General features: G+C 40.3%; 1 protein-coding gene across 1 annotated transcript; it reads right to left on the reverse strand.

The window, feature by feature from the left end:
* Nucleotides 1-2,871: 2,871 nt before the first annotated feature.
* Nucleotides 2,872-18,898, reverse strand: ATRIP (ATR interacting protein). Its single transcript, XM_074914748.1, has 13 exons — nucleotides 18,411-18,898; nucleotides 17,361-17,443; nucleotides 15,705-15,875; nucleotides 14,934-15,049; nucleotides 14,506-14,666; nucleotides 13,016-13,111; nucleotides 12,101-12,230; nucleotides 10,199-10,915; nucleotides 9,429-9,571; nucleotides 8,733-8,824; nucleotides 7,741-7,824; nucleotides 7,235-7,484; nucleotides 2,872-6,008 (listed from the first exon to the last, which is right to left on the reverse strand). The coding sequence occupies exons 1-13, from the start codon at nucleotides 18,793-18,795 to the stop codon at nucleotides 5,947-5,949; spliced, it is 2,490 nt and encodes an 829-aa protein (XP_074770849.1). The 5' UTR covers nucleotides 18,796-18,898; the 3' UTR covers nucleotides 2,872-5,946.
* Nucleotides 18,899-24,192: the final 5,294 nt, after the last annotated feature.

Raw genomic sequence — 24,192 nt, forward strand, 5'->3', positions numbered from 1 at the left:
GATATTTTTGTGTACTTTCAATAGTTAAACTTTCAAAAGCGCTTTTTTGTGTGTGTGTGTGTTTATGCCCCGAACTCATTAGTCTTTTACTAGAAAATATTTTCTTTGGGCAGGTCAAGAATGGTTTTTGTGAGATGCCAAGTAGTACTGAATTGGTTGAGAGTGTTCAGTATATAATCGTTATTACCTTGAATTGCCAGCTAAATTTCTGATTTAGGATTTAAAACAAAAGGGGAGTGGGGGAAATGAGCTGTCAAAAAAAAAAAAAAAAAGCCCAACTGCTCAGCCCCCCACCCAAACTTGTTCTGAAAGAGTTGTTTATCACGGAATAATCAGGTAGTTTTGTAGTGTTACTTCTTGAATTTGTTGGCGTTTCAGCTGCAGGCTGATAATGTGTTGAAGGTGAAACACAGATCCTTCCAATTTTATTTCACATTTTCTCACAGAATTCCTGTTAGTTAACTGGAAACAGCAGACAAAATGTATGCTCGTAAAAACCCAAATCTAGAAAAGTTAATGTGTGGGCTAGAAATTATACCAGGATATTGCAGAGTTATTTCTGATGTTTTTGTTGCCACTATTTTTTCGTTCATCTCTCTCTTTTCCCATGACTTTTTAGCAGGTGCATCTGTGCAATATGGCTGAATTTGAGAAGTGACATGCAGAGAAGCTTCCTTCTGTTCAGGAAAAAGCTGTGTGCCTTCCCTTCCCTCTGCGCACAGGTCTGAGGAACCTAGTGTTTAAAACCTTCAGATTTCCTTTAATGAGCACATAGCGTTTCAAAGGTACTTTCATTCTAAAACTGCAGCAAAATGTCATATAGGAGATCAAACCGATGAACTAAAATGTGGAGAGCTTGGGGTTGGGTGAGAAATACTGCTGGTTATGTTTTCATAATGTTTTAATCAGCAGTTGTTTATGGTAGAGTCTATCTTTCCAGAACAGAACTTGGCACGCATCGTAAAACCCATGGCAGGGTTGCACGGAGGAGCTGGACACAAAAGGGGAAAAATAGCAATTATTGCCAAACAAGCAATTCTCTCCTTTTTTTTTTTTTTTTTTTTAAGTATGGAAAATTAGTATCATATCTAGGCATGTATGCTAACTTGCCAGGTTTGCTTTAGCCAGTGGTTTGGGGCCTATTTTTCCTCCCTCTGGTTACTTTTTGTCCTCATCTACTTGTTAGTATAGCCTGCATCACAGGAACCTGATCAGATATACAGCTTTTAATTAAGTTGTATAGGAGGGGAGAAAAAGTGTACAAGTTAAACCTGTTAAGAGGTGAGATAAAGCTGAAGAAATAAGTTATTTTATCCTTTCAAGAGCTCAGGCATCTGTCTTGATGGAATAGTCTCCTCTGCTTCACCTTTTTATGGCAGTCTCCACTAAGGGCGAGTTAGCCATGTTATAAAGGATGTCCTTCTGTTGCAATTTCTTTAGGGCGGAGACACTGCTAACTACTTTTGTCAATACTGGATGGCGGGGAGGCGCTGCCAGGCACAGTGAGGCAGGAGCCCTCTCTGGATGTGCTGGGGCTGCAGCGTGCTGTGCAGGTTCAGAAGTGATGCCATTTCTGGCTCAGTGCTCTCCCTCCTTCTGCAAACTGACAAGTCAGGTGGCCCTTTCACTTTTTGTTTCACTAGTGTTGAAGAACAGGTCAAGATATGTATAAATTAATCTCTGATACTCCATTTCCCTTACTGCAGTCAAAATAGCTTTTAAATCAGTTACTGGAGACTTTTCATTTGTTGTTCCTGCAGCTGGTTTTCCTGGTTCACTCTCCAGTGTTAGACCCTGGAATCAGGTAGGATCTGCTTTACAGACTGCTGGACAGGTGTTACAGCACAGCTGTGCTGTAAAGGAGGTCTTCAGCAAAACAAATTTGTTCAGCTACATTCTCAAAATACCAACCTCCAGTGAGACTAGTGCATAGACAGAAAAAGTGACTGTTCTGTATTATCACTGTTTAGGAGACTGCTTGGAATATAATAACAATATAAACAAGCTGTTTCCTCTAGATGTTTTCAAAAGCAGGTTACCACTTAAGCACTATTTCACGTAGAAGCTTTAGGACTAAAACCTTTAAGATTAGTCCAAGGTGAACTTACATGTAGCTGCTGTAGGGACAATGTGCTCAGCACACTGCTAGCTGTTTGCAGTTAAACTTTGTGCTGAACATGTTGGCCCTCACTCTTGGAATTATGTTGATAAACTTCAGCCACTGTGGGTTTGTTGGTCTTCATAAAGATCACGGACCACCTTTTCTTATCAGTCTGCTAAATTATAATCAATTATGTGTAGTCTTTAACAATTTACACTGTCAATGTAAGTTTGCATTTGCTATTACATTCACAGCAGATAATACGGAGTCTTTACAGGCAGATTGGAACTGCTGCATTTAACCTTAATATAACTGTAAATAATATTACTAACATAAAAACATTTTTCAGTGGTTAAATAACTTACTGTTCTAATAGTTTAGCACAGGCTAAACTTAAGCAGTACTTCACACCAGTGGGATTAATATGAATAAAAACTCAGGTCAGATGTTGCATGCTACATGATGAGGTATTTTGTATTTGCCATTTTCACCTATTACAGCTTGGTTTTTAAAAATGTGCTTTGAGGTCTGACATGACACGAAACAGTTCTCTGTCTTGTCTGTGGAAGTTTGCTTTGATCCAGGGTTAGGCTAGATGACTGACCTACAGAGGCCCCTTCCAACCTCAACTATTCACTAAGTTGTAGAAAATTCCCTCAATATTTTAGCCAGTGAAGCATCATTTAATTTATCTCTGTACATAGCTTTAGTAGAAACAAACTGCTGTGTGTTTGAATCCATGCAGTACCTCAGGTCCTTGAATCCCCACAGTAACTCCTCTTGTGCTGTGACTGTTGAAGAGGTAGGGTCAGTACATCTTAAAATATAAGTCAGCAAGGCTATCATCCTCCTTTTTGCATAGAGTTGCCTGAGTAATGGGTAAACTAGTAGAGGTGATTGCTTTCTTTATCCATCTCCTGCCTAGCTTTAGTCCTGTCTGCTCAGCACAGTTCTTTGGGAAGGAAAAAGCCAGCTATACTTAGGTCAGCTTTCAGCAAAGGGGACCCTGGTTGCCATCCCCATGGGCAAGAAAACAGATGGGTGGCTGCTGCTGAGGAATGTGATAATCATGTATAGAAGATGAGTGGTTGTTTTTGTTGTTGCACAATTAAACTGTGCCTCTATTAAAAAGGAATTTTATCTACAACATGTTGGGAAAATGCAAACTGGCCTTGAAAAAAGCTGCTATGCTCTGAATTCTTCAGGGAGTGTCTGATAAGAACAGTCTAGAGTTCTGTTATTTTTAGGTCATGAAGATAGCAAACCAGTAGCCCCATAATCTGTAAAAATGCTTGTTTTTTTTTCAGGGGGTGATTGGTTCTTGCATACATGATTGGATCTCTTTAATCCCAAGAAAAGGAGAGTTACAGGTCAGTACAGTCTTGCAATAATTCTGACAGAAGATTGGTCATTGTAAATGGCTTAACAAATAATGAATTATGGCAGTTTGTAAGTATATCTGTCTGTCTCTTCTCTTTAGTACAGCCTCATTTTTCCTTAGAAGCGTAAACTTTTCAGTTACAGAAAATGCCCCCACTGTTAAATGCTATGGCTTAATTTCATAACACCATGATGTTGCTGTCATTTCTACCAGTGAAGGTGTAAGGTCTGGGGCTGGTTGGTTTGTATATAGCCTGGGCTATACCCCTTTAAAGTCAAAAGCAGGAAGAAAACAGAGTGTAGATGTACATGTTAGGGTGTTGTCTGTTAGAGTGGGTGGATGGGAGGGGATGCAGTGCCAGAAGGGAACAGTTAGAGATGATTTCCTAGCATTTTTTCAACAGATAATATTTCTGTGTTTATAAAGTTTATCAGTAACTTCTACCAAGTTGCCATATACACACCCTTTAAATGAGGCCAAGAATTTTTTAAACAAGTCTTTATAACCAGATTGCTTCAACAATTTAGGATTCCTTAACTGGTTTTTCATCCAAACTCCTCTTAACAGTTCATTTGGCTTATTCACCCAAAGAAGGGGTTTCAATGCATCTTATCTCTATAAACTCAAACTATGTTTAAAAAAATTAGGTGGTGAGAGCAGGCATAGAGCAGTTGAAAAGTGATGGCAGATCACTGCATTTTGAGATACTGTGAGTCACATCTTTGTTAGGACAGCTCTAAGTTAGTGACTCAGAGCACGTTAACTGACAGATACTGCTTTACCACTGCTCATGCTTGTTGGACTGTTTTTCAAGAATTATCTTAATGGTTATTTTGGTTTTGAGTAAGGAAAGGGCTCTTCTCTTGAGGCATGAAGGCCAGGAAATGCCATGTTTTGCATTTTGGGGTTTTTGGGGGGTGGGTTTTTTTTTAAAGTGGACAAGTCAAATGGTTTTATGTCATGCTGAAACTTCCATAGCATGTCTTGTCCAGTGCCCTGGTGGCAGTTCTAGGGTTGTGACCATGCAAGCATAGATACTGTATGTGCCTGTGTGTCCTTGCTGCATTTAGGCAGGAAAATGGCAGTTCTCCAGCTGCTACAAGGGACTTGAAACCTGTTACTGAGAGGAGCAGTTGGCAGCTTGTTTTTTACAGAAACAAACAGGCCATGCCTGGTGGAGCTCTGCCAGCTGCTGCTTGAAGAGGAGGCTTAACCCTAGGCTGTGTTGTGGGAGGAAGGAGTGAAGCTTCGTACCTAGGGAGATGCTGGATTATGACACTGGTTACTCCCAGGGTGGTTTCTGGGAAAGTTCTCTTCAAAACTGAAAGCCAAGTCAAGAGCTTGTTCAGCACACTGGAGTGGGGCGCTCTGCCCAGGGACATCAGGGCAGGACACAGTCTCTGGGGGTTGTGACCAGAAAACTGGATGTTTCCCAATTTTCCAAGGGCTTCCTTCCCACTATAGTACTGTCTCTCCTCCTGGAGCCAGGCTTGTTCTGAATCAAGTATCTGTCAAAAAATGAAGAAAGCTTTCCAAATTATTTAGAAATAAACTTTGTAGGCTCATTTTAGTAGCACTCACACTTGCCTTTCTAGGGTCTAAGGTTCAGCTGATACCTGCAGCTGAGTGTGACAGCAGATAGTCACAGACATGTGAAGGGGATTGTTCTTACTTCAATCTTCAGTGCTGTATCTGAGGAATGAGATGCTCATTCATCTTCACTGCAGTTAGTGTATCCTATCTGGATACTACAACCAAAAAAACCAGTCATTCTGCACACATTTAAATATCCTTCTCTCACTCTCCTCAACATTACCATCTTACTCTTCCAAAGTATTTTTTGAGTTGGCAACTCAATAGTTACACTTTTGGCAGATTTATGAAATGGGAGATAAATAAGTGAGCTCAGGTGATCATTACAGAGCTTTGAATTTCTTGCTCACAACTGCCAACTATAAAGTTATTTTTTAGAAAGGTTTTTAAAATCACAGTGAACTGTTTTCCAATATCAACATGAAAATTCCAGAAGTCAAGCAGGGAAGTGTTACAGCTACAAACATATCTTTAAAAGACTTTCATATGAACACAGGGATCCCAAACATCTCAGCACATTCAGCACCATAAATTCAGCTGTAGTCACAGTAAAATGGAGAATAGTGAAATTTCCATTCTATTCACAGCAATTCCATAAAGTACAAAATTCATAAACAGAACCAGTCATAAGCCACTGCATGGTTTTGCACAGCAAAACAGTACATTGCTGTATCATTCTTAGATCAAAATTTCTCTGCTTTCAACTACATTTAGATGGCACCTAATCACAGCAAAGAAATGTCTTAGTTGTGCTGCATTTGAGTGCAACCTTTAGATTATCATTTAACAGATGATTTAAATTTCAAATTTACACCGGCAATGATTATTGTGATTTAGATGAGGAAGGACAGAGATATTCGTTAGATGTTGGCTAGCTGGAGTCCATTCCTTGATCTTCTGCCTCTGGAGGATACAATTCATCCAAAATCAGCTCTGCAACAAACAAATCATGTTTATTTTTCTACTTGATATAATTATAGCTAGTTTCTGTTTGTATTTTAAAATATACTGACTGTAGAAGGCTACAGCAAATATTTTTTTCCAAGGTTCCATGCAAACAGGTCTTCAGGTATGTATTTTGTCATACAAACTTCTCCCCCTCTTAATGCCTTTTTAGGTATTAGAGGAGAGAACTATCTTCAGCAGTCAATTAAATTTAACTATTAGTGGAAAAACAATAAAGGGCACTTATTTTGAAACTAGTTCTGACTACTTAAGTTGAAAACCTCATTTTTGTTAGCTAGTTTTAAAAAAAATCACTAGAACAAAACTATAGTAAGAAAAAACCTGAATGCTAACTGCAGGTTTGCAAGCACACGTGTGCACCAACACCACAAGCTGTTACACTGTTCTGGTCTGTTCCCAAGCAACTAGACAAGGTGTTAGTCAAAGTTCTAGAAAACTTTGGGACGCTCTAATGGCATGCTTGTATGATCTGTATGATCTGCCTTACTGATGCAATACATACGCCAGCAATGAAGGACTTGGCACTCTGGCTCTGAGTAAGACTAGATGCCTTGCCTGGTACTTTGTAGCAAGTGCCCTACCAACATTAGAGCACCATCTTCACGTTGGAGCCACAACAAACACGTAAATAATGCTGTGAGTGAATGAAGAAATGGCATCAAGGTACAAGGAGGAGAGGCAGTTTCACAAGATTAGCACTCTCTAGGAAACAGACACCAAAAGTGCACAAAGCAAGGGGGAGGTCCTCGTGGACGTGGGCTAGAGAAGCTTCTTGGGTAATGAAGGAAGGTTGGGGGTAGAAGAGGAAGAATAGAGAGAGATGTTAAGGATACAGGGGAAAAACAACAATTGCAGAAAAGGTGTAATGCTAATTGGAAAACTGGAATAATGATTTTTTTCTTTAATGTATAGTGCAGCTCGTTCTACTTAAAGAGCTGGAGTATAGGATTTTGTTTGATCAGGTAGTAGGGACATATTTCTATGGAGAGAAGAACTACTAAAGAACAGCAGAGTTGTGATTCAGTATTAGGAAGATTGAGAAGCACTCAATTAGGGACTGCCTTCAGAGGTCTGAGCAACAGCGATCCATGGTATTTGGTACACAGCCCTTGTTAAATGGGGAAAGGGACAGAAGTGGAATTTCTATTTCTACAGCAGGGAAAAAGCCAACATTATCATTTGACTTGTTTTACCTTCACAGGCACTCAATTTTTGAGTCTTTTTGAGAATGGCTCTGATGCCTGGCATGACTTGATCATAGTGATGGAGAACTTCCAAACAGTGTTCATGAAAGAGTTTATCTTTCTGAGAAAGGCTGTGTAAGAGTAAAACAGCATCTCGTAAAAACTGGATAATTTGTTCCTTGTATACACACAAGCTGTTCTCAGATCTTCTAATCTTCATCCACTGTCTATGTAGCATTGTAATTAGTGCTTTAACCACCTGCAGGAGGAAAAAAGTGCCTCAATACACAAAAATTATAGCAGAAAAACTTATTCCATTATGAAATTTACTGATTAATCTCTTCAAAAATGTCAGAATATTTTCTAGCAAGCAAAAGCAAGCTCCCTAGAAGGCGAGATCCTTTACAGTGCACTTGTTTCATTGTAGCTAAAAAAAGAAGCAGTAAAAAAGCTATTTCAGCATTGAGTAACTTTAAGTTCTGAGTAGATTAAACTCAGCCACTGTAGTGACGTACCTCGAGATTACATTGGCAGTCTGTACCAGGCAATAAAACCGTGGGACTGGAACACCGCATGCACCATGTCAGGAGTCTAACTGTCTATTACAAAAACACAGATTGCATTATAATGAGCACTAGCCTCCTGCAGAATTATCAGACAACTAAACTGCAAATAAAGGGAGGTAGAAATGATATTTCATTACTAGTTTCAAACATTCTTGATTTTTTTTTCTTAACAGTTGGTCATTCTTTACCCCAAAAATTCTTTTTTCCCTGTAAAACTTTAGACACAGAATTTGCCTTGCATAGAAACCTTTTCAACTTTCTGATGAGAAAGACTAATGAGGTGCAGTGGGCCTTAATTCACTGCATACAAATATGTTTACATTTAATATGACAATGTAGGTAGAGGGATAATGAAAATGGTTCAAAATTCTTTCAAATGAAAGCAGAAGTGGAACAAACAGTAGAACTTCAAGTCACCACTGTCAGTACAACCAATACAAATTAAGTTCCAAAGCTATTCTTCCTATATATAATCATGATTATTACACAGCAAGCTAGGATTTACACTGAATACAATGAATATAATCCTAAATCACTACAGACCACCTTTTATATATAGTAACTCATAAGGTACAGTTCAAAAGTAATTAACACAATCAAAATAAGTCCTAGATCTTGCTGCCTTTCACTCCACTTTCAATCTAAAAGCAAAAGAAAGCTTAGCGTTGAAAATTCACAGCCATCCTGGGATCTTTCTTGCCATTTTTTTTCCTGAGCCTTAACTATGACTGTTATGACTGATATTCTCTTTAAGAATAATTACTGATTCAGTTTCAAGCTGCTACTCTTAAAGTGTAATCCCTTACTGCAAGCCAATACTTGTGGTGTTTATTTCAGCTGGAGAACGAACTTGTTTTCAGACAATTTGTGCATTACCCTGCTCCTCCTACTCCCTCAACTGGAAATAGCAGGAAAAAGCATATGAGCAAAGCTGTGGTTACCTCTTGTTCCAGCTGAAGCCAAAGCATTTCGGATGCTGATTTATCTGGTCTTGATGTAATATACATGTACAGTGCAAGAAGGAGGCAGGTGTCTGAAATAGAGATAACTTCATTCTTTTCCCAACTAGTCAGTTGTTCATGACAAAAATTAATTTTGTTGCACAAGAAAACATTTCAGAAAATAGGCAGAATGCTATCCTGGGCCTCATGAGACAGGCTCAACTTCTTGCTTTACTTCAGATATCTTAAGCAGCACTGAAGAAACTAGTATCCCTAAACTGTATATATGCATTTGTGGTAATACTGTCTTACTTCACTCATAAGGAACTGAACAAAGACTATTGGTCACGCATCCCTAAACTCCACAATGTCAGGAGTGCAGAAAAATTAAACTTCAGACCTCCTCAAAAGCCCTTTTTTCCTCATCTACCTTTAACATAATAAGCATTAATCTGGAAAGTAGTTTTAAAAATCCACATGGGTATCAAAAGCACTGTATGTAGACAGATACCACAAAGACAAAATACTCTTCAAACAATAAATGAAACTCTGCACTAGAAAGCAATTTTTCAGGTAACTTAGCAGGCTTTTTGCCTTTTGGGGTTTTAACACCTTGGAGCAAGGCCTATTTACATTACTTTTTAGTCATGCTAACGTTCAACTGATAACAGTTCTCTGTGTTATGCAGTCTTTTACCTGAACGAGAACAAAGTTGAGCAACCAACATACGGTGTTGAGCAAGAATAGACAACAGTCTCACGGTCAAAAGGACAGCAGGCAAAGGGGTCTCTGGACACAGACACTGCAGCAGTATCTGGCTACGCAGTAAGTGCTGAAAACTTCAAAGAAAACTCAGTTAGAAATGGGAAATGCACTGGCAAGTTGAAAATACACTATTTCTTGTACGCAGCATCACAATTTGTGCCTTTTTAGCCATTCAAAACATGCCTGATCTCAACTTACATGTCATAAGTATAAAGTGTACCGAAAAACATACATTTGACACTCCGTGTGCAATTCATACTATGGTTGTGTATATCGGACTGTTAGCACATGAAATACCTCACTTCTGCATGAAATTCTACCTACCAGAATCAGACTCTCTGCTTTCACTCCTTAGGCATCTCCCAGCAATTGCAAAAACCCAAAATAAATGTTACAGATAACTGCATATGACCTTAAGAAGTTTTCTCACTTTCAAGTGACAGCTATGCAATGAGGCAACAGCATCTGCTTCAAATAAATATCATAAGCAAATCTTGTTACTGATCAGGGTGGTTATCACATCCATTAGCAGCAAAGGCAGTAGAAAGATGCCCAACTGTTTCTCAGAGGTGATCTGAGAAATGTGATATTCTCATACATGTCAAAACTTCTACTGTCATCTGCACAAATTTGTTTCAACAGAGGATGAAAACTGCTAAACAACAGAGCCTGAAATAATTTTAAAGCTGTTACTGACTTACTTTATTAGCAAGTCCATTGTTGAATTTTCAGCTAATTTCACCAAAACTTTTAGGCTTTGGTTCAGTATCCTATCAGTCTGGGAGCCTCTTGTAGCAGAAAAAGCTAAAACCTGAAGCAGCTTTTTAAACAAAGAATGCTGAGTTTGATCATTACTGGGAGCATCCTGCGGGGTTACAGGCAGCCCTCCTTGTGCCCTGGTATCTTCTTTATTATCACAAAACACATTTTTGTCCATCTTGGAAACCTGTTCATCTCCAGCAGCAGTTTTTTCCACTTCAGTAGATAGCAACGTGTGGACAACATCCCAGCTATAAAATGCCAAATAATAAAGAATACCCAGTGATATAACTGCAGTTTCTTCAAGAGACAACCTGAAGTCCTCCTTACTTGACACCATATTTGTGTTGGTTCTGGGAGAAACAGCTGAATGGTTTCCACAAGAACTATTTAGTGACTTGTCTGCCAATTGTACCGCTTGACAGTATGCGCCAATATGGTGTTCTACCAAGGGCAAGAGGTGCATGGCACCTCGGATGTTGTGGCGTGTGAGGTGCAGGAACTCTCCCTGGCTTTCTGTTGGGCTTCCTTCAGACAATCCTTCGTCCATAGCGATGAAGTTCAATCCTGTTACTGCAAGTTCTTGAGCTTCTCGCAGGGATACAAGAGGAGCAATTTCTTCTTGAGTTGTCCTGCTGCTGGGTAGTTGTGTGGACTTCCTAGCCAAGTAAAGTTAAAAGAAGGAAAATACTTCAGAAGAAAAGACAGAGAACATAATTGAAATTTGAGTTATCTATATTCTGAATCAATTAATAGAAAGGCTAGAGTAATAAGGGATGTCTGTTCCCAAAATAAAATGTAAGTTGTGGGGGGAAAAAACGTCCTACTCCTAGATACCTGCACAGAAGAGCAATTTCAAAGCATTCCTAGGCCCTGTCAAAGTAGTCAGAGCTTACAGCTGAGTAACTTCAGCAGCTCACTATAAGCCATTGTCTGAAACTACATTTGAAACTTTGGTTTTCCAGTTTCATGCTTTTGATGACCTGTCATTATCTTCCCCTCATGTTATTTGGTAGCTTCTGGGAAGAACAAATATCTGTACATTACTGATCTGTAATGTGTAGGGGCCTTTAAAGGACTACAAGGACAATAAAAAATTATTTTCTTGGCCAGAGAGGGGGGTGGGGAAAGAGAGAGAGGAAGGAGGGGGGAAGAGTTTAGCTATTAACTAGTCAAACTGCAGCTACAAGGCCAAATGGACCACCTCTACTTGCATAAATGGCAAGGGCCATGAGACACGAGCCTTGCTATGAACTCACAAAACACAAGAACTACTAATAAAATAACAAATCAGAAAAGCAAAAGGTATTAAAAGAATTAAACTGTAACTCCTGAAAAACTATTATAATTTATATCCAATATTCATATTTAAAATGCTTTACCCATCACTATAAATATATCTTAGAAAATTGCACATATGTTGTACATTACAAATTTAACGTAGTTTAGACTTGAAAGGTATAAAGCCTGCTGTTCTTTTGATCATATTTTCAACATTTTCTCCCCACTTAACTCATGATCACATTTATATGCTTCCCTCACTGCGATGCAAGTTTTATGTGCTTAAGTGGCCAACCATGGCAGCTAACAGTCACTCCCAGGTTTTATAAAACATGTTTTTGTGCCTTCCCCTAACATACAAGTTTATATCTTAGTTTTGTTCCACTATTTAGTATCTATGATAATCAAAGATGCAGAATGATGTTCCAAATTTTGCTTTAAATAGTCTAAGCAAAACAGCAGTTAAGACAAGGAATAAGCTATCCTACATGAGCAAGCATTTCTTAGTATAGAGAATGCCACTATACTAAGAACTTGTCAGACACAGTTTAACAAAAACTTACGTATCCAAATAGTTAGGCTGCGATACAACTCCAGGTGGAGGCTCAGAGTTACTGCTAAGAAGATGGCAGAGTCCTAGTAATGACCCAGGGACAATGGGCTGCTTCATCAGTGCATTTAGTAAGATAGAACCTGAAAGGATACAAAATTGTCTTTGGAGTAGCTTTACCATCAACAACAACAAAAAATTAACATTTCAAAAGATTAGCCTTATTTATAATGCTCTCAACCTCAAAATATTTTTTCATTACAAATTTTCTTTCTCTAAATGGTAAAATAACTTTTTCAGAAAAATTAACTTGATACGATTTAAGTAGTAATCAAATTATATCTAGAAATATTTTAATTACAATCCCATAACAGCAAAATAGCTCAAGCCAAATGATCATATATCCCAACTATGCTGGCGACTTGCCCTCCATGTTCCAGTCCAGACATTAAAGTTACGTGATGTGATTCTATTTTGAATTGGAAATAAAATAGTACCCTGAAGACTTCTTGGTGTTGACTGTTGTAAACGTTGCTTTATTGTTTTTTTAACAAAAAAATCCCACACATTTTCCTGTTTCTATATTGGTTTACAATAAGAAGCATAATATATTAATACTGAAAGAGCCAGCCTTGTAATAAGATGCCTCTTGATTTGTATCCTTACATGAAGCAAAACCCAGGCAAACTTTTTTTCTTAACTAGAGTAACAACACAAGAGTGCTGTTAGGATACAAGATGATAATATAATCTGAACTGGTTTACTGCAAAATCAGAATACTCAAAGCAAAAAGCGACTAGCTGAACACCACTGTCCTCTGCAGGGGCACTGTACGTGGCAGGCTCCTTGCATGATGCTGCCTAGTAAAGGCATCTGAGCTGTTCCTCAGAAATGCTCATTATTTCTGCATTAACAGAATTAAAGTTACCTCGTGCGTTTCGTTTAGGTACAGAGTTGTAGGAACCGTTTTTTCCCATTGCTTTGTGCTTCACAGATACAACTTCAGGATGGGTTATCTTACTGTCTAAAGCAAACAGTAATTATGAGTCTAATATAAGAACTACATTGCTTATATCTCTGTAGCTATCCTTTACACAAATTCAGTTAGCCAGTTGTTATATAGTAAGCAAACAGAGTAGACCAGTAAAAATCATGCCTTATATAACTCAGATATATCAAACAATAGTTAAGAGCTGTGATGCAAGTAGAATTACTCCTCAGATTTAGAAAAGTGAATATAATTTCACCTTTACTGTCAGATGCTCCAGATTGTTCAGTGCTATTGCTCTCAACTTTTCTTTTATAAAAAACCAATACCTTAAGTTGAATTCCCACTACTAGCAGAGATTTACATGACTACATTAGTTAAACATAAAAGAATAATTTAAAAAAAAAAATCAATAAAATTGAGCATTTCATAATCTTTCAGTCACCTATGTATGTCACAGTTACTAGTGAAACTGAAGCCAAAAGCCTTGCAGTGCTCAGAAGACAAATAATGAAGTGGGTTTTTCAAACAAATAGGCATATTGAATGTTCTTATCATAACGAAGAGTCAGGAGGCTGAAAAAATAACAATACTAATGCTTTAAGGCTACTGTATTTTTCTTTTTGATGGAGTTCATAATGCCCATACAATTTCAGATTGAATACTGTGACTGACAGTAACCTCTCAAATTTTTCATGACTCTTCCTGTAAGGATTAGTTAATGATGTTCAAATTTCTTCCATTTAGTGTTTCCTGTTGGAAACATGGCAGTCAGAGCTGCTATTAAAAAAACACCATTTTTGCTTCATATTGTAGCAATCTTCAAATATAGGCATATATTAATTTCCTAAGCTTTACTGAATTTCAAGATACAGTTTTGTGAGAATTACTCTCCTACACATAGAAGAAATAAGTATACTGTTTCAGTTATTTCTTTCAATACAGCTAAATATGTACCCTTTAAAATAAAATCCCCCAAAAGGTCCACTTTAAAGCCCAAACCACAAGAATACAAAAGATGCATTAGCTGACTAGCAAACCAATTCAAGAAATAAGCAAATTATTTGCCGTTCTTCTTTATCCAATGAGAAAGGCAGATTAAAAATTTGGATATTTTAGTTCATCACATGATAAATGGAAGTTTTTCATTACAGCCAATAGCCACTTCATTGTTGACATCTTGGCATCTGGTATACAGGCATTACCAAACTGTGAATTAAAATGATCTGATTGAAATTTCAGTCATAGCTATTTAGTATAAAACTATTTGGTATAAAACAGAAAGGAATTTAAGCAAAACAAAATAAAACAAATATTTGTTTTTCTCTACAGTGAACTTACTGAAACTGTTCAGGTAGTACAGAAATCTTTATCTGAGGCAGAATGTTCATATGCAGCTAAAAATACTGCAAAGCTATATATGGGTTTACCTTCTTTGATTGAAGTAGTCGGGGCAACCAGATTTCCTGAAGAACACAACGGTCTAGTGGACGTTTCAGCATTGAAGGATTCCTTTGTAGGAAAAGATCTTTTTCCAGGCTGTGGAGAACATCCTTCTGATTTCACTTGTATTGCAAAATTCTTTTTAGGGCTAAAATAAAAATGAAAGACTTAGATGAATCAATACTACTTTTGTAAATATTTTATTAAACAATAAACAAGGATCTATTTACATTAATGTTTAAACTCTTTGCATTTCTGTCAGATACAAAGAAAGATCTTTCTGAGCAAATTCCACAGAGGTCAACAGACTTATATTTTAAAGGCAACAGACCTAAGAGTTACACAAAGAAGGAAAAACCTCTTTAAGCACACATATTGTAAAAAGGAATGCAAATTAATTTCCCCATACCCCTACCTTGGCGTTAAAACCGTCTGAGTAACGTGTTTATTTCTTTCACAGTTCTGAAGTCGCGTTCTTAATTCATTCATTTCTGCGTCTTTGAACTGCAACTCTGACTGTAATGACAGTAACTGAAAGAGGAATTAAACAGACACTTTTACTGTTATGGAATAATTTAGAGGTGTTTTAACTGCAGAGCAACTAGAATTACCGTAAGATTTCAAGATTACCATCTACTTACTGTGAACACTGCATAACATCTCCATTTTTATATATGCTAGTCCAATTAATACTACTTTAGAACCAAGTGTGAAAATTTCAGGCAAGAAGCATATGACTTGTTAAGACAGACCGAGTGCCATGCAGAACATGTCTACAGCAAGGCTGCTAACAGCAGAGTAAACCGGACAAAAGCAGCCACTGTCCTCTTCAGGGCTTTCAGAAAGATGATGGCAACAGGAACAGCAATCTGATCAGAGTCATAAAGCTTGCTCTGTCGCTTTTTTCCATTTTAAAATACATTGCAAATTTTAGTGTTCTTGGGATTGCTTAAAAAACAGTAATAAGTAAATGAAAACTTCTACCACTTGAATTTTACTTGTATTTTGGAAGAAGAAAACCCTCAGCAAGTTCTTACAAATGTTTTCTTCTACAGAAGAAAATAAAAGCATACATTGTTTGGAAATTTCACACAAATGTTCTTCCTTTGACTAGATGGTCTGTGACATCATTAAGTCATAAAATTAGCTTCTGCATGTGACATGCAGGTAACTCATATTTACAAACCTTTTTGGAGAACTCTTTTTCCTTTTCACTTAAGGTCTGAGATTTTTGCTGTTCCAATAGCATGTATGATCTTTTCTGTTCCTCCATAGCATTCTCCATCTGCTGCATTGAGTCACGCAAGATTTTAATTTCTCCATTTTTAGTACGAACTTCATCTTGCATGTCTTTCAGCTGCAAATAGATGAATTCCATTAAAGGATGCATATAATCAAAAGTATGCATTTATATCACTATGTGGTTGAAAATTAGGTATATTTATACTTTCTAGGGAGAAAAATGCTCCTGTAACCCAGTTCAGAAATTCTGCAATGTTGCTTCTAATGCTTTTGTCATTAAATCAGGCTCAGCTACTGCTTTCTCTAACAGAATTATGAAATGACAGCAAAGGCATGTCTTCATATACCATCCTGGTATCTGACAGAGATCATTCTTCTCCTTCCCCTTCTCTGTGATTATGTTTTTTTTTTTAAAAAAAAAGTATTCTAGTCACACACATCAATAATTTATTCATTGTTTGGATTATAGCAATAATTTACTTATAATACTTCATCTAGCAACACTGTCCTAAGACAAGCTACCGCCCCCAGACAGTATCTTCACGACATACATAGTCTCTAACGCTCTCTGAACAGCCATCACCACTCAGAGACAAGACCTTGGAGAGATAATAAATGTGTTACTCAGAAAAGCATGGAAAAAAAAGCGCAGAAAGACACCTATATACCACTGTGTAAAATTATGATGTACCCCCATGTTGAACACAGTGTTCAGGTGGGAACTTCCCCAATACAGGAGGAAAGATTCAGAGAACAGAGGTAAGGGTGATGAGAGAAACCTAAATAGAGTAGGAGCCTCCCATCTGGGAGAAAGCACAACAGAGGAGACAAAGGTCTATAGAGGTGTGAGTGCTATGCCCAAGTTATTCCTTGTTTGCCACCCCTCACAACCAACAAAACACATCCTCTGAAAATCACTAGGTGCAAAGGTCAAAATAAAATCAAAGAAACTTCCTGACACAATGTGTTGTTAAGCTGCAGGCCTCTTCCATGCTAAAAGGTTTCCAAAACTAAATACACAAACATTTAAAAAAAATAACTATACAATATTAGATACAAGTACCTATATTAAATTTTACCAGAGGCTAGAAGGTTATTCTGGTGAAATACCACCATAAACTTGCTCCAGTCTTAACATTCTTCCTAAACTGTCTGCCAAAATGGGATGGACTTGGTATAGGCAATTGTACCTTCTTTTCTGCACCCACTTCTTCCCCACAGTATCTTTCCACAAGGGATTATTACAAGGTAAAGTAACATAACACAATTTAAAAGTCACTTTACTTTCTCAATCTTTAAGTTGCACAAAACAACTTTTGCTGACTAGATGATAGGACAGTGGAGAATCAATTTGATAAGAAACAAGTAAAACTGACAAATTAGCATTTGCTAACCTGAAATGACCAAGAAATGAAATACTGCTCTCACTCTTAATATTACTAGAGTGGTTTCTAGCATGATGCTTTTAATAGATCCATGGATTTCAAAGATTACTAATCAACTTGATTAGAATGAGATACTTGCAACTGAATTTATACACCTTTCAGTTAGCTCTATCCAAAAACGTGGTATTTAGAGGGGAGGGGAAGATATTGCTAACCTTCTGTTTAATTTCTTCATGCTGTGCTTGCAGTACTTCAAACTGGAACGTATCCCTCATCAGACTATCTTCCGTACTGCTTCCTGGTGCAGAAAAAAGCCAAGATCTGTTCTGAAGCACGGATAATGTATGTACATCACAAATGACTTAACATCAAGAATCTGTTATTTGCCATCACATATCTCTGAGTATCTTAACATTTATACTGTCCCTACAAGCAAGTAAATTGCACGCATCTGATCACCACAGTAACTTAAGAGTTTATGCATCAATCCTCAAAACAGAGAAGAAAACCTGCCTCCCAAACATTTCTAAAACAGTAAGGTGACCCACAGTAAATGCAGAATTTCCTCCAGGATAATTTTAGTTAGCGCACCCTGCACAAATAAGGGTTAACTGAAAACTTTTTGACCTGGATATTAGAAATGTTAGCATTGCTGAAACATACTTAAAAGATTTAAGCCCTTTGTACTCTAATAACGAACAAAACCCTGTATGCTTTTTCAAAGTAACTCTGAAAATTACTATTAATATGAGATACGTTACACATTTACTAGTGAAAGTTAACGGTTAGCAAAAAAAAAATAATCTGGAAGCCAACATGCATGATACTATAACATACTTAAAGCGTATTAAAAGTTTATGAAAGGCGTTTGTTTTATTGAACACGTTTAAGGGGCAGTTCCGCCGTTTTGGGTACGCGTTACCACGCACATTGCCAGGGAACAGGTTCCCTGGACCACTGGTTTAATGCTACGTGACCGCTCAGACTTGTTGCTTCGACTCTCAGGTAGCTCTCTGAGCACCTGGCATATCACCGTGAGGCTCTATGGCCAGGTGGGAGAACCCAGAGCGATGCCTCAAGAGATAACAAACATTTCCCTCAATAGCTTGACAGTGCAGGGCAGCTTCAGGAACCCAGGTGACAGCAACAACGTCACCCTTGACCCGACAGTCCGGGCGAGCCCCACACCTCGTGCGGTGCAGGGGAGCCTCCGGCCTCCCTCTCGTTACACCGAGCCCCGCTCAGCCCCGCGGCAGCGCACCCACCTGCCAGCTTCCAGCCCGCAGCGGCGGCGCCGGCCCGGGGCGGCCCCGCGGCCGCCTGCCGCTCGGCGCTGCTCACTCCCCCGGCGCCCCACGCGTGTTTCGGGGGGCCCGCCCGCGGCGCGGCGGCCACCTGCGACAGCGCCTGCGAAGCCAGGATGTCGATCTCCTCCAGGTCGTCCGCCGTGAAGTCGTCGTTGTCCCCGAAGGGGTCTCCCGGCCCCTCGTCCGGCCCAGCCGCCCCCGAGCTCTTGGGGCGCTTGTGAGGCGGGAAGCCGTTCTCCAGGGCCCCGCCGCGGCCCGCCGCTACCGGAGGGGCGGCCCAGCCCGTCCCGCACAGCACCGGGCCGCTCCGCTTCCGCGGCCCGAGCGGGAGCTGCGCTGCCATGGCGGGGGGGGCTGGCGGGCTCGGGGGAGGCACCGGCCCCGCTGACGGCCCCGCGGGAGGACCCCGGCCGCGCCCACGCGCCGCCGGCCGGGCCCCCCCACGCTCTGCCCCGCGCGCGCCGCGCCGCTCACCAATCACCAGCGGGCGGGCCTTGCCCCAGGCCAATGAGGCGGCCGCCGGCCTACGGCAGCGCCCGAGGGTCAAACCCAGCGCCGGCGCGCAGCGGCTGGCTGTAAGCGTCCCCGCGATTGGCCTCGGGCACCCGCGCTGCAAGCGCCTCGCTGATTGGCTGTGCGGGCCGAGGTGGAGGGCGGCGGGGAGGCTGGTCCCGCCGGCGGTTCGAGGGAAGGGGCGGTGACGTCACGCCGCCGGCGGGTGGCGTTAGGGCGTGTCGTGGCGAGGGGCGGCCTGCCGGTGGCACACGGGCTCTAGGCCGCGGAGTGGCGGCGGTGGCACCTGGTACGTGTGGTAGCCCCAGAGGCAGCCTCAGCACGGCTGCTGGCCCGGTTAGCGATGCCGTGAGCATCACCTGGGGGTGTCACGGTGTGCGGGGCCGGCAGGGCAGGGCAGGTCTGCTGGGAGCCAGGCTGCCGGCCTGTCCCGTGGCACGGCCCTGACACTGCCCTGAGCTTTTCCGTGGCAGGATGGCACTAGGCGACGTGCTGGGAGGGTGGCAGTGGTGCATCCTGCATGGCCACGGCACTGCCAGCCATTGGACCCGCCCGGCTCTGCTGCTCTTCACTGTACTCTGGCACAGGCTCACAGAAGAACCACCCAGTTACCTGGATAGCCCCGGATCCTGGCTGTTGTCCTAGGAGGTCATTTGTATTCTTCATCTTTTCTTTGCGAGGACATCCCATGATAGCTGCAGAGGAACATGAAACTACAAATATGCAATGGTGGTTTTGCTTGTAGCTCATGGCAATATGAGACACAAGACTGTAAGGAAAGGAAATTATTTTTACTCAGTAAACTCATAATGCTTGTGAGGACCAGAAAGCACTTAACTCTGGTTTTCTGTTGCAGACTCAAAGGGGTGTTGTGCCCTGAAAATTTGTCCTTTTTTTTTGTGATACCAGGGGACTGGAACCAAGGACTCATTTGCAAAACAAATTAGCTTATCTGTAAATAACAAAATGTACGCTTCTCAGTTTAGACTCCCCAACAGTAGATAACAGGATGCTTCAGTGTCTGGACAAAGAAAATTGTGGCTTTGAACGAGTTCAGGCCAGACTCTGTTTTGGCAATCAGCCTCCAGGAAAAGTGATCATGCACAGAGTAAAGGTTCATCCAAAGGACCCAGTGAGGAAGACTATAATTTGCCACTAGAGACCACCAGAGGACCACCGACTCGTTGAGACCAACAGAAGTGAGCGTGTGCAAAGTACTAGTGCATATGTTTACTAGTTCTAGGAAAAGTATGAATATGTTAATGAATCAGTGGAAATTTAATGAATATGGATGAAATGCTTTCAATAGAAGGTGTGTAGTGTTAGAATCGGTGTGCTCACCTTTGTGAAATTATTTGTGTGTGCACCCAGCGCTGCAATAAAGAATGCCTGCTTTCTAAAACTCCAAAATGAGCCTTAGAGAGTTTCTTCCACCAGCTTTTCAGTATAATTTTGGTGACCCAGATGGGACCCTGCCTGTGAGACCTGACGGATCCATGGGATTGAAGAATCTCCAGCACGCACTGAGGGATTCTTGGGGAGGATCTCTGATCCCTGGACCGAACGGCTCCAAGCAAGTCCCGTGCAAAAGTGTAAATAAGGCATTCTTTCTGGAAATCAGGTACTTCCCCATAAGTTGGAGATGTAATAGTCCCACAGACCTGGGGTATTTGTTGTGTGCACCTGGGTTGGTCTGGAAGTCAGGGTTCATCTCCCTGTCTGAAGGGGTGCAAATCCCCGTCTGGTTCTGATTGTCTAAATATTGTGGGTTTGAGTCCAACCTGTTGGTTTTGGTAATTTTCAATTACGTGCTTTGTCTGTTGGATTATGGTTTTTGGATTACATGCATTGTTCACTGGATCATGGTTTCTGACTTTGTGCATTGGATTACAGTTGTTTGGTTTGTATATTAATAAGGTTTAACTGCGATGGGTGCAAAACAATCTAAAAATAATATTTTGAAAAAGTGTCCATTAGGATGTATTTTAAGGAACTGGAAACAAATAGCCAAGTCCCTTTTGGGTCAATACACTAAGCTATGTATTGTAGTTCTGTGTTAGGTTATTGGTTTGTGTTGTTATTGTACTATTTTAGTTTGTGTGTTATTTTTGTGATGAGTTCTGTCCAGTCACAGGATGGAAAAATTCTAAAGGCTGGTCCTTTAGGCTGCATATTGAAACACTGGAAAGATTGGGGGGGACGGACCCGAAAGAAATTGATTGAATTCTTTAATCATTGCTGGCCCTTACATACTTTAGATGATCAGGAGAAATGGCCTAAGAACACAAATATAAACTATAATACTGTATTGCAATTAATGTTTTGTGATGTGAAGGAAAATGGAATGAGATGCCGTATGTGAATTTGTTCTTTGCATTGTGGGATAATTATGATATGTATAAAAAATATGGTTTGATTTTTTATATAAAAATATAAATATATCTTTATATTTTTATTTTTACATTTTTAATTTTTATATATATTTTTATATTTTTATTTTTATATATATATATATAGGTTTTTTTCACTAAGTGAAAGTGGTGTATTTGCACTAAAGGCATAAAATAAGAAATTGCCTAAGTGTTGTTTTCAGCATATAGCATTGGCAGTGACTCGGATAGTTTCAATGAGGAGGAAGGTTTCAGTCCAGTGGTGGGTAGGACTAGGCGGGGAAATGCTCAGAACATAGAAGCACCTCTCAGACAAACAGTAGGAATGGATAGATCAGTTGAATAAAGGTGCCATTTTCAGTATCAGATTTAATGAATTGGAAGGAGTCTGCTGGGTCCTGCCTGAGGAAAAGAGAATGGTTCTGGAATAAGCTCAGGAGAAGGAAGAGAGGCTAAATACAAGGGATGGTCCAGATCGTTTTATGCCAGCACAAGAGCCAGACTGGAATCTAAATACAGGGGCAGGTAGATTGATGAATAGTATCAATAGTTGACTACTTTGTTTGTGGGTCAGTCAGCACCAGATGTAAGAAGAAAATTACAGTAGAGGGCATGTCTGGAATGTCAACATCTCAGTTAACAGAAAATGCTGCAGTTTTAGCAACCGCATCTGCTTAAGCACAAACCTCCTCTGGGGGAAGAGGTTTCCTGAGAGGATGAAGAACAGGAGGAAATATGGAAAATAGAATTCTCCTGGGAAGGGATCAGTGTGTGATCTGCAAGGGAAAGGGACATTAGAAAAATGAGTGCCCAAAGAGACAATCAGTTAATTGGATATCCCTGTCTGCACCCATTCCAGTGGCAGACTTACTTATGATTGGTAGGAAAACTCAGATTGATGGGGGCCGAGGGTTGAGGAATTAAAACTCCCCAGCCAAACCCCTGGTTTCAGTTAAACTGGGTGTCCTGGTTCAGCTAGGATAGGGTTAAGTTTGTCCCAAGCAGGGGGAAGGGATCTCCAGCCGGGTTATTCATACCATGCTGAGGTCGGGTCCCACGCAGAAGCAGGTGCAGCGGGCTGGCTGTGTTCACTGCAGTATTGCTCTGTATATCTTTTGTCTTGTTTACTATTATTACTGTTTATTGTTGTTGTTGTTCAGATTGTTTTATTACACTGTTGTATTAAATCTTCCCTTATTTCAACCCCGAGGTTTGTGCTTAACTTCCAACCCCGACCGGCTGTATGTGGGGGAGGGACAATGGCAATGTGGTCTCTGGTCCCAGCAGGGCCTAAACCACCACACTGGGGAATGAGACAGTTAAATTCCTAGGGTATCTAGGGGGCATATATACATATGGGGGGGACATATGATACAGGGGCAACATACTCAGGTTTAAATACAAAACAATTTGACTTCAGTGATAAAAAATCCAGATTATTGGTGTGACCAAAAAGTCAGAAACTTGGCCTCTTTTTAAGCCCCTCAGATTTAAAATAGGGAAACAATGGATGACACATCAATTTTTGTATCTACCAGGGGCACCTAAACCACTGTTGCGGCCAGACCTTTTGGAGAGGCTTGAATCAGAAATAAAATTCAAAGATAGGGAGTTAAAAATATTTGTACCTGAATTTAAATTTGTCCAAGCATCAGTATTGTTACAGGAAAACCAGTCGAGAAAGAAAAAATCTTCCTGAAATAGAGGATGCGAAACCAGGATCAGCTGTGGAAAAATTGAAACAATTTCCCCTAATGTTAGAAGCAAGAAAAGGGCTGTTATCCATTATGCAACAAAATTCTTAAATATGGGTTACTTAAGGAATATGAATCTAGATATAATACCCTGATTTTGCCAGTTAAAAAGGCAGATGGGAAAAGTTGTCAATTGGTATAGGATTTAAGAGCAATCAACCAAATTGTACAGGATATCCATCCTGCAGTGGCAAATACATATACATTGTTAACAACCCTCACTGAGGAACAGGATTTGTTCACAGTCTTTGACTTGAAAGATTTCTGTGTTCTGCTCGACAGTAAAATTCAGGAGCTCTTTGCTTTCAAGTAGGAAAATCCAGAAACAGGAAGAGAAACACAATATACCTGGGCGGTTTTACCTCAAGGCTTTAAGAATAGCCCAACGATCTTTGGAAATCAATGGGCAAAAGAGTTGGAAATTTGTAGGAAAGAAAAACACCAAAGAACTGTATTACAGCATGTTGATGACATTTTGATTGCAGCAGAGACTGAGGAACAATGTTTTGCCCTGACCATAAACCTTTTGAATTTCCTGGGCATCAGTGGATAGTGGGTGTCAAAGGACAAGGCCCAAATTGCCCAAGAATCTGTTACATATTTGGGATTTAAAGTCCTGAAAGGCCAGAGACAGCTGGTATCAAGTGCAAAGAGGCCATCTGCCACCTCCCTGAGCCCAAAACTTTGAGAGAATTACAGGCATTCTTGGGAATGGTTGGATGGTGCTGCCTATGGATCATTAACTATGGATTACAGGTGAAACCTCTATATGAGATGTTAAAAGATTCCCACAATGGGTATCTTGATTGCACTGATAACGGCAGAACTGCATTTAAGCAAATAAAGTGGGCCTTGAAGGAAGCATCCGCCCTTGGACTACCAGATCTCACACAGTCTTTTGAACTTTTTACCTGTGAAAGAAAGGGTATGGCCTTGGGTGTCCTGGAACAGTTCCTTGGGACACAGCAAGGAGCTGTTGTGTATTTCTCCAAACAATTGGGTAATATAAGCCAGGGTTGGCCTGGCTGTCTTAAGGCAGTAGCAGCAACAGTGCTGCTAATCCAGGAACCCTGCAAGTTTACT

This window comes from Athene noctua, chromosome 10 (genome assembly GCF_965140245.1).
Source record: "Athene noctua chromosome 10, bAthNoc1.hap1.1, whole genome shotgun sequence".
NCBI classification, from domain to species: Eukaryota; Metazoa; Chordata; class Aves; order Strigiformes; family Strigidae; genus Athene; species Athene noctua.

Coding starts and splice junctions, on each gene's coding strand:
- ATRIP (XM_074914748.1), bottom strand. CDS start 18,795: ATGGCAGCGCAGCTCCCGCTCGGGCCGCGGAAGCGGAGCGGCCCGGTG. Junction 15,876..17,360: donor ATGAAGAAATTAAACAGAAG/GTTAGCAATATC, acceptor ATCTATTTGCAG/CTGAAAGACATGCAAGATGA. Junction 12,231..13,015: donor ACCTAAACGAAACGCACGAG/GTAACTTTAATT, acceptor GTATCCTTTCAG/GTTCTATCTTACTAAATGCA.